General features: G+C 40.3%; 1 protein-coding gene across 1 annotated transcript; it reads left to right on the top strand.

Moving 5' to 3' along the window:
* Positions 1-1158: 1158 nt before the first annotated feature.
* On the top strand, positions 1159-8555 carry igfn1.3 (immunoglobulin like and fibronectin type III domain containing 1, tandem duplicate 3; the record flags this gene model as incomplete). The annotated part of the gene is made up of 23 exons (XM_079296564.1): positions 1159-1210; positions 1359-1481; positions 1578-1714; positions 1869-1968; positions 2068-2109; positions 2193-2238; positions 2309-2492; positions 2597-2710; positions 2821-2983; positions 3119-3391; positions 3490-3807; positions 4062-4186; positions 4275-4416; positions 4559-4852; positions 4960-5256; positions 5365-5544; positions 5642-5770; positions 5859-6167; positions 6250-6335; positions 6491-6683; positions 7041-7352; positions 7876-8202; positions 8298-8555. 23 exons carry the CDS (start codon positions 1159-1161, stop codon positions 8300-8302), a joined length of 3951 nt encoding a protein of 1316 aa, XP_079152690.1. The 3' UTR covers positions 8303-8555.
* Positions 8556-13224: the final 4669 nt, after the last annotated feature.

Genomic DNA, 13224 nt, shown 5'->3' with positions numbered 1-13224 from the left:
CTCACCTCTGCTATTAAATGCTGCTCTGAGATTAAGGACATATTCCTGACAAGTTTTTCAAGAATCAGTCCACACCCTTTGTCTGACATACTTAAGCATTGATTTATACTTAAGTAATTATTTATACTTAAATATAAATCAATTCAATCACTACTAATGAGTATATTGGTGTAAACATATATTAGCTTTCTATACTTTCTGAAATGCTTCTAATGGTATTTGATGAGTGGTGACTGAAGCTTTGCTTCTACAATCTATTATGAATTGATTAAAAGGAAACGTGATCATCAAAATGACCATCTCATAGTTTCAGAACAACTTTGATTCAAGTAAACAAATTGAGAATATTTTGAACCAACCACATTTTAACCTTTAACGATGGTGATAATTCAGAGCTAAAAAGACAGCAAAGCCTAAATGCAATGACGGTTATGGCTAATAAATGACATTTGCAGCAGGGCACACACGTGTGCCACCTCCTGCGTAATGACACAGTACTGTAGATGTTTCATGAGGTATGTGACCTACTGCCTGCCAAATTAGGCCAGTCACTTACAGGAATCTACAAAGGGTTGATCTCAGGAATCCTGTCACATATAGAACAGATAGAGTTACAAACGCATGTAACCCTGACACCATTTGCGACATACGTCTTACTCTCATAGTTTAACACTGACGTCAGACAATGCAGCACGTGTTATTGGTGGTAGAAATAAATTGTGTCCAATTACATCTTAACGATCTCTCGAAGGATAAGCTTTACTTAAACGTGCATCGACATAGTGTTGTAAAAGCGGGCGCACTGCCTTAAGCCACGAGTTAAAACAACGATGTTAAACCCATTACAGATCCAGACCATCTGGTGGAGATTAACTGCATGTCAGACAGATTGTTTCTAACAGTGTTAGACAGTTAACAGTGACAGTTAACAGTCATGCCAACAGCTCCAGACTTCATTGGAATTCTAGGATATGTTGGGCATTGACAAAGGGAAATAAGAAATAATTATACAATCAAAGAAACCATCCATGTGAAAACCAAGTGTACCAACGGTATATAAGCAAACCTAATAGCGTAGCCTTGTTAAATATTAAGCGTTTTAAAAGTGCATTGTAATTTTATTTTTGCAGTAACAGAGAAGCTGTTGTCAAGATCAAGATGTTTAAAATACGTAGAGCAAAGGAGGACGAGCCAACTGCTCCAGGGCAGGGTAAGTAACGAGAGTTAGAACACTAATTACAAATTGCAAATTACTGACAAACAATAGAATACGTGATGAAAACAATATAGCCTATAGACATATGAAAGCTGTTACATTTTCATGTATTTGTAAATAATGCAATTTATCTCATTGACAGTGAAAATTAAGAAGAGGTCAAAGGTGGCTGGAGTTATGATCACGCAGTATGTGGAGGAACTACCTGAAGGCATGACCACCCCAGATTTCACTCGGAAACCTATTGCGCTAACTATTCAAGAAGGTAAGGTACAATTCCACCTCTAATCACGTGTCCAAACGTATTCCTTTTTGATTTGTTTTATTCATAAAATAATTGTATTTGTTGCCATTTCTGTAGGAAAATTGGCTATCTTCAGAGCAGTCGTTACTGGTAACCCAACACCGACTGTTACCTGGGTGAGAAATGATGGGGAAATGGATGAAGAACGGAACATAACCGTCTTTGATGCGACTGCTGGTGATTACCAACTACAGGTGAGATCACTGGCCATGTGTCATGAGGAATAGTTATTCAAATAACTTAAAATCTAAAAGGAGACTGGCGAATCAATACATACATTGGAAAGACCATTAAGCCGTCTTGCACTATTTGTTGCAAAAATACTGATAATCATGTATTGATTGATAGATGCCTGATGTAGCGGTGGATCAAGCCGACACCTACAAGTGTTTTGCCAGAAATGAATATGGAAAAGCGGTTGTAACTGCTGCGCTTAATATTATTGCGGGTCAGTTACTCACTTCATTCCATTATACTATATATTGTTTTAAAATAAGTTCAGATAAATAACCTCTCTCTCACTTCACTGAATTATTTTTCATTTTAGTTGGTTTCAAGAAGAGCAAAGCCATGCAACAATCGAGAACAGGTACACAGCCAACATTTAATCTATAATAATGCAATGTCAGTCATTCAGGAAAAGCTGTTAACATGCTGTTGGTTTTGTCGTAGCGGTCAGAGAGACACCTCAGGACTTCAAAAAGGCCTTAAAAAATAAGTAAGTAGAACATTTACATTGTATGATTATTACCATATGGTGTTTACTAATATTTTTGGGGGGTTTGTAGGGTTGACATGGAGGCAAAAGAAGAAAAAAAACCAGAAATTGATGACAGGTTTTGGGAACTGTTGATGAGTGCAGACAAGAAAGATTACGAGACCATCTATGCTCAGTATGGCGTCACTGATTACTGTGGGATGCTTCACAAACTAAGTGAGAGGAAGATTGAGAGGGAGCAAGAGCAATCAAAGGTATGTTTCTGCTTTATCTAAGTGGCATCTATAATTATAGAAATAACTACTGTAGTACAAGTACAAACTCTAAAACGTATTTCTCTTAATTCCAATTAACACAGGTTGTTGAAAGGCTGTGCAACCTAAAGCCCATTGAATTGAAGGCTGATGGTGATGCAGAGTTTGAACTTGAAATGTCACTAAAAGACCCTAAAAGCAAAATCTTCTTATTCAAGGTGAGATATCTCATTTTACATTTTCCCCAATGGTGAATTATTAAACAAAGGGACTGAAAGTCTTACATTACAAACTGGTCAAACATTTATGACTGCTTATGTTCAAACAGGATGGAATTATGATTCCCTTTGACTTGGACACAGAAACAAAACATGGACTGAAGCAGGTGGGAAAGAAGTTTGTGTTTAGCATCAACGGTGTTGATCCAGACGATGCAGGGTTATACCAAGTGGAGGTTGATGGAGTTAAGATCTTCTCAACTGACTTCAAACGTAAGAAGATTCACCAAATGATTGATCTACACACTACTCACAGAAGTCGAAAAAAAGCTGTGATTACATGAGTGTCCTGAGACAGGAAACTTGAAATACCATGTTATGGTTGTAATAATTTTGTCCTCTGTCTAGTTCCCCCTGTGGAGTTCTTGGTCAAGATTCAAGATGTGAAAGCAGAGGAAAGAGAGGACGCTGTGTTTGACTGTGTCCTCTCACAGCCCCTGAAAAAGCTCAAATGGATGGGAAAGAGTAACCCACTAGAGCAAGGAGAGAAATATGACATCACTGTGTCAGAGGACATGCTGAGTCACTCCTTGGTGGTGAAGGACTGCCTGGTATTGGACAAAGGAATTTATGCGGCTGTGACTGGACAGGCATCCTGCAATGCCTGGCTTATAGTGGAAGGTATTGTTTACATATTTTAAACTGCATCTTGTCAGACCGTTCAACATAAAATGTATGAAGCCTTAAAAATTGTCCTTGTTCTGTCGGTTATTTATCAGCTGACAATGATCCAAAGACAAAAGGAAAGAAGAAAGCTTGCAAAACTACCAGAGCAGGTGGTGGTGGAGAGGAACTTTTGAAGATTGCTGAAGAGCAACAGGCTAACAATCAGATAGAGAGAGAGAAGTTGATTACAAAGGCAAGGGCTGAGGCTGAGGCTGAGGCTGCAGCTGCAGCGGATGCAGCCGCCGCGGCTGCTGCAGCTGCGGAAGCAGAGGCTAAAGCTAAAGCAGAAGCGGTGAAGGCAGCCAAGCCAAAAGCAAAGGCAGCGACAAAGACAAAGAAGAAGATGGACAAAAAGGCAGCAGTGGAAGATGGCGCAGAAAAAACAGAAGAGGAAGAGGATGAGGAAGAAGAGGACGAGAAAGAAGATGTAGAGGGAGAGGCTCCTGCTGAAGTTGCTGATACTGAAGAAGAGGAGCCGGCTCAAGAGAAAAGAAAGAGAGTGAGAGAAGGCCCACTCGTCCCTGATACAGTCATTGGTATGCATTAAAACATAGTCATTAAATTCCAAGTACTGCTTCGTTCATATATTCCTGTTCCTGGTTAACAATATTGTATTTCCATTAAGACCCAGGAGTATACTTCACGGGCGGACTGTCAGATGTAACCGCAATCATTGGCACTGATGCAGAACTGGTCTGCAGGCTGAGCAGTGAGGACTGTGATGGAGTCTGGTACAAAGATGGGAACGAGGTGAGGAGGAGTTGAGAGAGGAGTAGCTTTCGTCGTTCACTTTCATGAGATTTAAGAGTGTTTACATGTGTGTGTTCATGCATTTCAGATAACGGCTACAGAAGATATCTGTATTGTTAAAGACGGGACTCATCGCAAACTAATTATCAAGAACTGCAAAGAAGATGATGCTGGAAAGTACCGCTGTGAAGCTGATGGCCGGAAAACAGAAGCTGCGCTAAGTGTTGAAGGTATTGTAATCATAATCAATTTGAGGCACTTCAACGAAAGCCGAGCAAAAAGGCAGCCACTGTGAAAATGTGTAAAACAATATTCTTTTCGGCTCAGCAATTAAAGTTTTCAGTTTAATAATATGTGAGTTGTTTCTGCTAGATCCTCCAAGAATTAACCCTGATGACCTCACCGAGTTCAGAAAACCTGTCACAATCAAAGTCGGAAAAGATGCAGCCTTCAAGATGTCCTTTGTGGGCCGTGAACCCATGAAGATCCAGTGGTATAGCGAGGGCGAAGAGCTCTTTGAGGACACCCATATCAGAATAGAGAAGTCTTCCTCACACAGTCGCCTGGTGCTTACCAGGTGCCAACGCAAAATAACAGGAGACATTAAGATTAGGATTAAAAATGAATGTGGAACAATTGAGGCCATAACCCAGCTTGTTGTTTTAGGTAAGCTTTGTTGAACCCTGCATGTTGAGAACTGCATGTTTTCAGTTGTACGAAGGTAATAACGGAAGTGGAAATGAGTGTTTGTTCTCTATTTCCTCTCCTTACAGAGAGACCGACACCACCCCTGGGCCCGGTTGATATTGTTGAAAGCTCGTCAATTTGCATTGAATTTAAATGGAGGACTCCCAAAGACAACGGAGGTTCCCCTATCACAGACTACATCCTGGAGCGCCAGCAACTTGGCCGAAACAGCTGGAAGAAATTAGGCAAGATTGGCCCAGAGCCTAAATACAGGGATGCTGATGTAGATCATGGTAGAAAGTACTGCTACCACATCAGGGCGGAAACGGATGAAGGCATCAGTGAAATGATGGAGACAGATAACATTCAGGCAGGGACAAAGGGTGAGTCTTTACAAGCACGACGACTTGTATTGACGGTGTCGCAAATACAAAGGGCTTTGTGTGAGTCTGTGAAAAGTGACAATGTTTGTTTTCTATTTCATCGCTCAGCATACCCTGGATCTCCTTCTCAACCAAAAGTCGAAAGTGCTTTCAAAGACTGTATCAATCTTGCTTGGTCTGCACCCGCTAATACTGGAGGAACCAACCTTTTGGGATACAACCTCGAGAAACGCAAGAATGGCAGTAATCTGTGGGGCCATGTCAACCCTCCCAATGAGCCCATCAAAGGTATGGTGTCGTAGCGTTGCCATTTGGAAATGTGCAAAAGCCTAGAATTACATTCTAAATTGTATCGTCTGAACTATACTTTTTGACATGCCAACAGAGAAAAAGTACGCAATGAAAGATGTTGTTGAAGGCTTCGAGTATGAGTTCTGTGTATCAGCTATCAACATTTCTGGTGCTGGAAAGCCAAGTTTGCCTTCTGAATTTGTGTTTGCCAGAGATCCAAAGAGTGAGTAATAAGCCGATGAAAGCTACAATATTATTATCTCAACACTTGGTTGTTTAAAATCTCAATGCTTAAATGTTTGTGCTTCCAGAGCCCCCAGGTAAAGTTATTGACCTGAAGGTGACAGACTCCACATACTCAACATTATCGCTGGGCTGGGGCAAACCCACGGAGGAGGAAGGGGTCCAGGATCAAGCCAAACGATATTTTGTGGAGCTCAGACCAGCAGAAAACCTAGAATGGGGTCGCTGTAACTCCAATCCTATCATTATGAGCTCCTTTACTATTATGGGCCTGAAGTCCATGGCCATGTACTGGGTACGGGTTCTAGCGACCAATGATGGTGGAGACGGGGAGCCCCAAGAGTTGAACAACTACATCATTGCAATGCCTCCTCCAGGTGAGTCGGTGGAAATTGTGAACTTTCTGCAGTCAACATTTGATACATTTCACCTTCATTTACCTTTCCCACACTGTTACAGTGAGACCTCAATTCACTGACAAAAAGATGAATACCTTTATGGTGATGAAAGCTGGGAACTCTGCTCGAGTCAACTTCAACTTCCAGGTTCAGTATAACTCACACAAAACCTTCTGAGCATAACAACGCCACGTCGTTTTGTTGAAAGTCCTGTTCAAAGTGTCAGATTAGACACTTCTCTGCTGCTCGACAAAAAAAAGTATGAACCCACATCTTAGCCCTGTATCTCCTGTTGTTGGCAGGCCTCTCCAATACCAGCTATCAAATGGCTCAAGGACGGTAATCCTGTCGGCAAGCATGTGACAGTCAGCAACACAGACACATCATCGCAGATGATGATCGCTGCAGCAGAGCGCCACGACACTGGGATCTATACAATCATTGTCAAGAACCGTGTTGGTCAGGAGACTTCCAGTGTTGAGATAAGAGTCACAGGTAAGCGTGAAAAAGGAACATTTTTAACTAATCCGTAACAAATGAAAGTTGAGGACCAATAGTTAATGGATTTGCAGTGTGACATGCATTCGCTTTTTAAGATTATTCCAAAGTTCAACAGTTTTTGAAAGAAAGCAAAAAGAGTTCTCATATATTCAGAATTAATAGATTTTTTAAATATGTCTTAAACCATCAAATAAATTAAGCAAACATGCCTACAAATACTGTGTATACTACATTTAGTTTACCCTTAGGACTTAAGGGATGGGTGGGGAAAGTTTAGAGAGCAAAGCAAAGTTGAGAGAGTAAAGACACCAACACCAACAGCAAGATATTACAAACCTTTTCCGTTTCTAGACGAGCCCAAGTCTCCAGGCCCCGTGGAGCTGGAGGAGACTGTGCCGGGAACGGTGACGGTGTCCTGGACTCCCTCTCCAGATGAGAAGAAAGACGACAGGCTGCACTACATAGTCACCAAGCGAGACTCTGTGAAGCGTTCTTGGCAAACTGTGGCAGACCATCTCTTCAATAACAAGATCACTGTCATCAACATCATGCCGGGGAGGCAGTATAAGTTCCGGGTCTATGCCAGGAATGACATGGGGCTCTCCAAACCTTCTGAGTCCACAATCTGGGAAGTGAAGAGAATTAAAGGCAGGTTTAACAAAAGTGATACAAAATTGTGTATAAAGCAGAAACAAGTAGTTCGGTATTCAATTAGTTGATTAAATGGCAACCATTTTGATAACTAAAAAATTGTTTCAGGTATTTTGTCAGATGAAACAAGACATGTAAAGATGTCATAAAGGCTCTCAAAACTTGTGACGGGAATTCCTCCCAATTTCATTGACCAAACTGATTAATGGACAATGAAAATAATTGTTGGTTGCAACCTCACTGCAGTTTAAAAGACATCAACCCAGGTCTAAATAAATGTAGATGAGGATAGAGCTGCAGACAATAAGTCAAGTAGTTGAGTCCAAAAGAACAATCAATTCATCATTTCACATACATTTATTTCAGTCTAAATGCAAATGCATTTTATATCGCTACATATTCTGCCAGAGACACTGAGGGGAGTTGAATTTATCAAAACAACTTGGGACTAAAGAGACGAAAGCGATGGAAAATGTATCAATAGTTATGGATTACTCTGTATTAACTTTCATTTCCTTTCTCTTGCATCTTTCAGAAACATTTTCTTTGACCCTTCCTGCCACTAACAACTGCAGCTTTGAGACGCCTCCCTCATTCTCTGTTCCGCTAAAAATGCACAAGAGTCCAGAGAGCTACGAGTGCTACATGAGTTGCGCTGTGACAGGAAACCCCAAACCCCATGTTACCTGGTACAGAAATAGCATCAGTCTCAACACCAACACTAACTACTACATCACAAACACATGTGGCGTCTGCTCCATGGTGATACTTAAAGTTGGCCCGAAGGACACCGGGGATTACGCAGTCATTGCAGAAAACCCTCTGGGCAGAGTGGACTGTTCAACTAAACTTGTTGTGGAAGGTAAAAACACACGCATATGTATTTGTTGCATCTTAAATTCTACTCCTCTGGCTACATGTTAAATCTCTCTTCTCTCCATCCTTCATTCACATTAGGATGATGCAGTGGGCCTGAACTCCTGAAGATGCCATGTTCCATTTAAAATGAATGGAACATTCGCCAACTTTTGAAACCTGCTTTTTGTGAATTATGGTATTACTGGGTTTCAATAAACTGTCGAGAAGAAATTAAGGATGAAAGAGAGGAAGAAAGAGCTCTTGGGTTTAAAAGAATGGACTGGATAAAACTCGATTTTGTTGTATTTGAGTGTAGATTTTACAAAATGCATCGGCTGGATACAAAGAGCACTTTGATAGGAGACGGTAATTTCATGCGAATCTTTGCACCAAACATGTTTATTCATTGACCTCTTTTTCCTCTGCTGTTTCATGTAAAGGAAACACAAAATCAGCTGGCTTCCTCATGGAAAATTGCCGATATACAATATGGCTATAACTGAGTATGTTTTAGTGTTTGCATAATCACTGTATACATTATTAATAATTGTTCCAAAAATGTAAATAAAGCCCTCTTGTTCAACACTAAACTGTCTTACTTGTCAATCGTTACCCTACATTTAATGCTGAGCTTGTCACTTGATGTCTATACCAAGACTAAGAGTTTACACTTCACCTGGTCTGTGAGGCTGTACACTGAAGTGCTTTGAGCTAAATGTTAACGCCAATATGCTGTTACTGCATATTGGCCTTGTTCACCAGTATCTGTCTGTTCTTAATTTTTTCTTGAGAAAGGTCCAAAGAAAAGTCTACGTCAGACGTAAACTGCAGAATAATTTGTACCAGTGTTCTTATAATGATGTGTTCCAGTGTGCTCGCAAAATCAAAAGCATGTACCAGTTGATCCTAAGTAGCATAAAGGCCCTGCCAATCCCAATAAAAGGGCGTGAGACTGCAGGTTGGTGTGGACACAGAAATTGAAAGGAAAGGTTCAGAGAATTACGCAAAGAATGCCAAAATGAAAGGGTGGAGCACCGGAATCCAAACGTTAAAAATAACTCCATAGTTTTGATGTGGTGGTACTTCTGCAAAATCTAATTTCATTACAATCAGGGTTCAACATTGATTTTTTTGAGGCATGCAGGTTAATTTACCTTTCACTTGTCCGGGCACAAAAGTTACTTGTCAGGGTAAAAATGACAATAATTCACAGACTCAGTTTAAAATGTAACGTTTGTCCGACTTGCAATACAGATGAATCTATGAACCATATTTTATTTGTTTGTAGTCTCTCCCAACAATATGGGATACAAATCGAGGACAGAAAGGATATATCTGTCGAATCCAAATCATAGGTAGATGTTCCGTATGGACATCTAAAGGAAGAGAAGCTAGAAAACTTCTGATTACCACAATTCTCATAATGGTAAATATTGTATAGTGCACGCCTACACAAAGCCAAATTCATCAACAAAAAAAAAATGATTTTGCTAAAATGCTTTTAACAATGAAATCCTCCTATATTAAATCCTTGAAATTAGTTTTCTGCTAAAGAACTGCTAATATGTGTAATATTGTACAAATAAATTGAGTTTTAACTTACTAACCTTCAATTTAAATTGAAGAACATATGCACATATATTTACATATATATATGTGCATTAATGTATTATTGGCAAACAGTGAGATATGTATTGTTCATTTCCATTTTGCGCACTGCTTCTGCTTTGCCACCTGTCGCATGGCTTCAAATTTCTCTTTGACTGCCTGCATGCGTTTGCAATGCTTTCAGAGCATATCGTGAGTATATTATGGAAAGTCATAAAAGATTAAAATTTCATGTGCATGACTAAGTGCAATGACTAAGTGCAACCTTGCAAACAACTGTGCCTCTTCCTGTGCTAAGTCTTAGGACACACAAATATTATCATTGGCCACATGGCATCCTGTTATTTTAGACATGATTATTAACTGGGAGTTTATTGCACTCGGCATTGACATTCAAAAGTCTCAAACCACATGCCAACAGTATTTCACAATACCGTGTAGTGAAAAAACTACACATAACGGCTTTTGTTAACATGCAGCACAAAAGAGGTTTGCTTCAATCAGACATAATAAAAGACACCTTCCTTTTACAACATAAAAAACATGGATGCAGTAGAGCTATTGTTTCATCACTACATCAGAATTCTAACCTCCTGACTTCAGTGACCTTCTGCAAAAGATGCCTTCAAGAACATCAAGCCTCTCATATCAGCTGCCCATGCCTGAGAACAGTCATAGTCCCTGGGCCACACATCCGCTTTAATTACACTGCTTGAAATATCCACACACCCGGCCGTAATCGTGCTCAAACTGAGCATAGCTCTGTTATAACTAAGACCACAACAACTGGGTTGTGGTTTAAAGTGGCAGCAACCCAGACTCCATGAGGAATCTCAATGACTTCTTTGCTGCAAGTTGATATCTTCAAGATGGTTTGTGTGTATGTAACAGATGTACAGTACATGTTGCATTGTTGAAAAGCATTTCGTCCGGACATTTCAATTTTTTTAAATTATTGGCAAAAAAAAAACAGCAGCTCAGATTTATTTTGTTTTTCTTAGGATGTCAAATTTGCAGAAAAACAACAACCTGTGAATCCAACCTTCAAACAGAGGTAGGCCGTTCACGGAGGCCGACTGGTGTGTCGCCTCACATCGCCTGTGTCTTGCCCAAAAAGTTAAACTTCCAGTAAGCGTTTACATTCTGCACCTGCGTCAGAGGGAATAACTCTCCACATCAGCAGGTGGCACAAGTCTCATTCATCATTGAAAGAGGAAAACCTGAAGACGCAAGACTGCGGATCGAAAAGCCATCGTTACAATACAAAGGTGAAATAAAGCAGTGTTTGCCAACCGTTTTTCACACCACTCTCGCTCACCACTCCACTGCTTCATTCCAGATGGCCATGTCATCGTGAAAACACATGTGTATTGAAGGGATGAGATGAGATGAAGATGAAAAATGAGAAGAGCCTAATGTGTGTGTGTGTGTGTGCCCTCTTGACTTAAGTCAACATGCTAAATCGGCAAATAAGCCGCCCACAGGGTCAGACTAGTGACAGCGGTGCCGGACACACAGCAAACAATAGCGCACCAGACGCTAACTGATTGCTAATAGTCAGGTTAACATCCAACATCATAGCAATCAATGTACATTTGCCAGTAAGAGACATAATAAATGAAAAATGTGAACTGTTTATGTGTGTGCATTTAAAATAAGAATATACAGTCTATATAAATATATGTACATCTCTTTTTTTCGATACAGTGTTTTTGCGAAAAAATACATAATATCGCAATAATAAAATGTAATATTTTCTTAAACCTCTAGACATAACTCACAAATCGAACAGCCAAAACAAAGACAACACAGACATTGAGGAAGTAATACGTTGTAAAATATCAAGTGAAAGGAGCAGGATACCGATCATGTGGAGGAACTAATACAAAACAAAGTCTCCTCAAAAGACAAATTTCACACAAGTAGTATAGACCACATTGGATGTGTTGATATCATGATGAGAATTGGTTTAATTCCAATTTTCACGCGGAAAAACGGTATCATTCAGAGCACTCCTGAGGAATGGTAAATGGTAAATAGACTGTACTTAGTGCTTTATCGAGTATTCCAACCACTCAAAGCGCTTTCACGATACATCTACTTCATCATTCACACTCATTCACACACTGATGGCAGGAGCTACCATGCAAGGTGCCACCTGCCCATCATAACTATATAACCATTCACACCGGTTCAGAAACAGCCTGTGAGAGCAATTTGTGGTTAAGTGTATTGCCAAAGGACACATTGACATGGACTAGTGAAGCCGGGGATCGAACCGCCGATCCTCTGATTGAAGGACGACCCTGCACCACCCCTGAGCCACAGTCGCCCCAGGAAGCTCATGCATTTGTCAGAAGAAGCCAGAGTCATGGTCATCCCACCGCGAGGCTTGTAGCCTTGGCTTTCCCTCCTCCCCCTGATTTATGTGAAAAACAAAAAAAGCAATCGCCTTTCTTGGCAGGCTCCCTGTCATTACAACGTAGGTGCTTGTCGCAGAGTCATTCACATTCCTGGAAGCATTTAATAGCTGGAAGACCAGAAAGGCAACACTCAAACTGGGAAGTAGCACCACTCAAGAGGATCACAGGAGTACTGAGGTACGTTCATCATCCATCTCACATACAACACCACTCTTAGATGAAGGCGTTGAATATTTAGACTTGGCTACAGTCAACACTGAATATTGTGGCTGATTCCGTCTCGAGTCCAACGATAACATTGACTTCATGTGGTAAACTGCGGAAAGTGTTTGCCTGTAAACACAATGGAGCTGCATTGTTTTAGCAAGTGCTCCGCTTTTGTACAGTGCAGTATTTTAGTTTTCCATCGTTCACATAATTTAAAAGCATGATATAATGTCTTTTACATTTTGCTGCTCGAGTGTTTACTTACATGTGTACTTTATAGAAATGCCAATGTGTGCTCATGTACACCTCGAATAGCAACACTTGCTTCTTACCTCACTAGTTTGTGTGGTCACTGTTATTTGGCAACATTTTTTTTATTAATATTCATAATTTCATCTCTACTTTCCATCACACACAGATTGTTAGACAATAAACATTAAAAACATTAACAATCCTTTGACAACTTCATGGCGAGTCTGTTTTTTCTGTCTTAAAAAAATTGCTTTAATTAAAGGACATCCTTCTCTTTTCTTTTTCACTCCAGGCTTTCATTTTTATATTGATCACACTGCCCAGTTTCTGCTGTTCACTGAAGACGATAACTTCCAAACCATAACATTTCTCTGTGATTAAGGCAAAAAGAGAGCAAACCTGCCACTCTCAGCTATTGCACATGCCAAGCATCAACGTCAACCCCATAGATAGCCATATGCTTTTTAAACATGCCCTTTGTAGTATCTTGCCTCCAATAGTTTCTGTGATGCTCTCAGTCCCTGAGTCCCGTGCCG

Source organism: Melanostigma gelatinosum (genome assembly GCF_949748355.1).
Source record: "Melanostigma gelatinosum genome assembly, chromosome: 3".
NCBI lineage: Eukaryota > Metazoa > Chordata > Actinopteri > Perciformes > Zoarcidae > Melanostigma > Melanostigma gelatinosum.
This window is presented reverse-complemented; position numbering and strand designations above follow the sequence as displayed.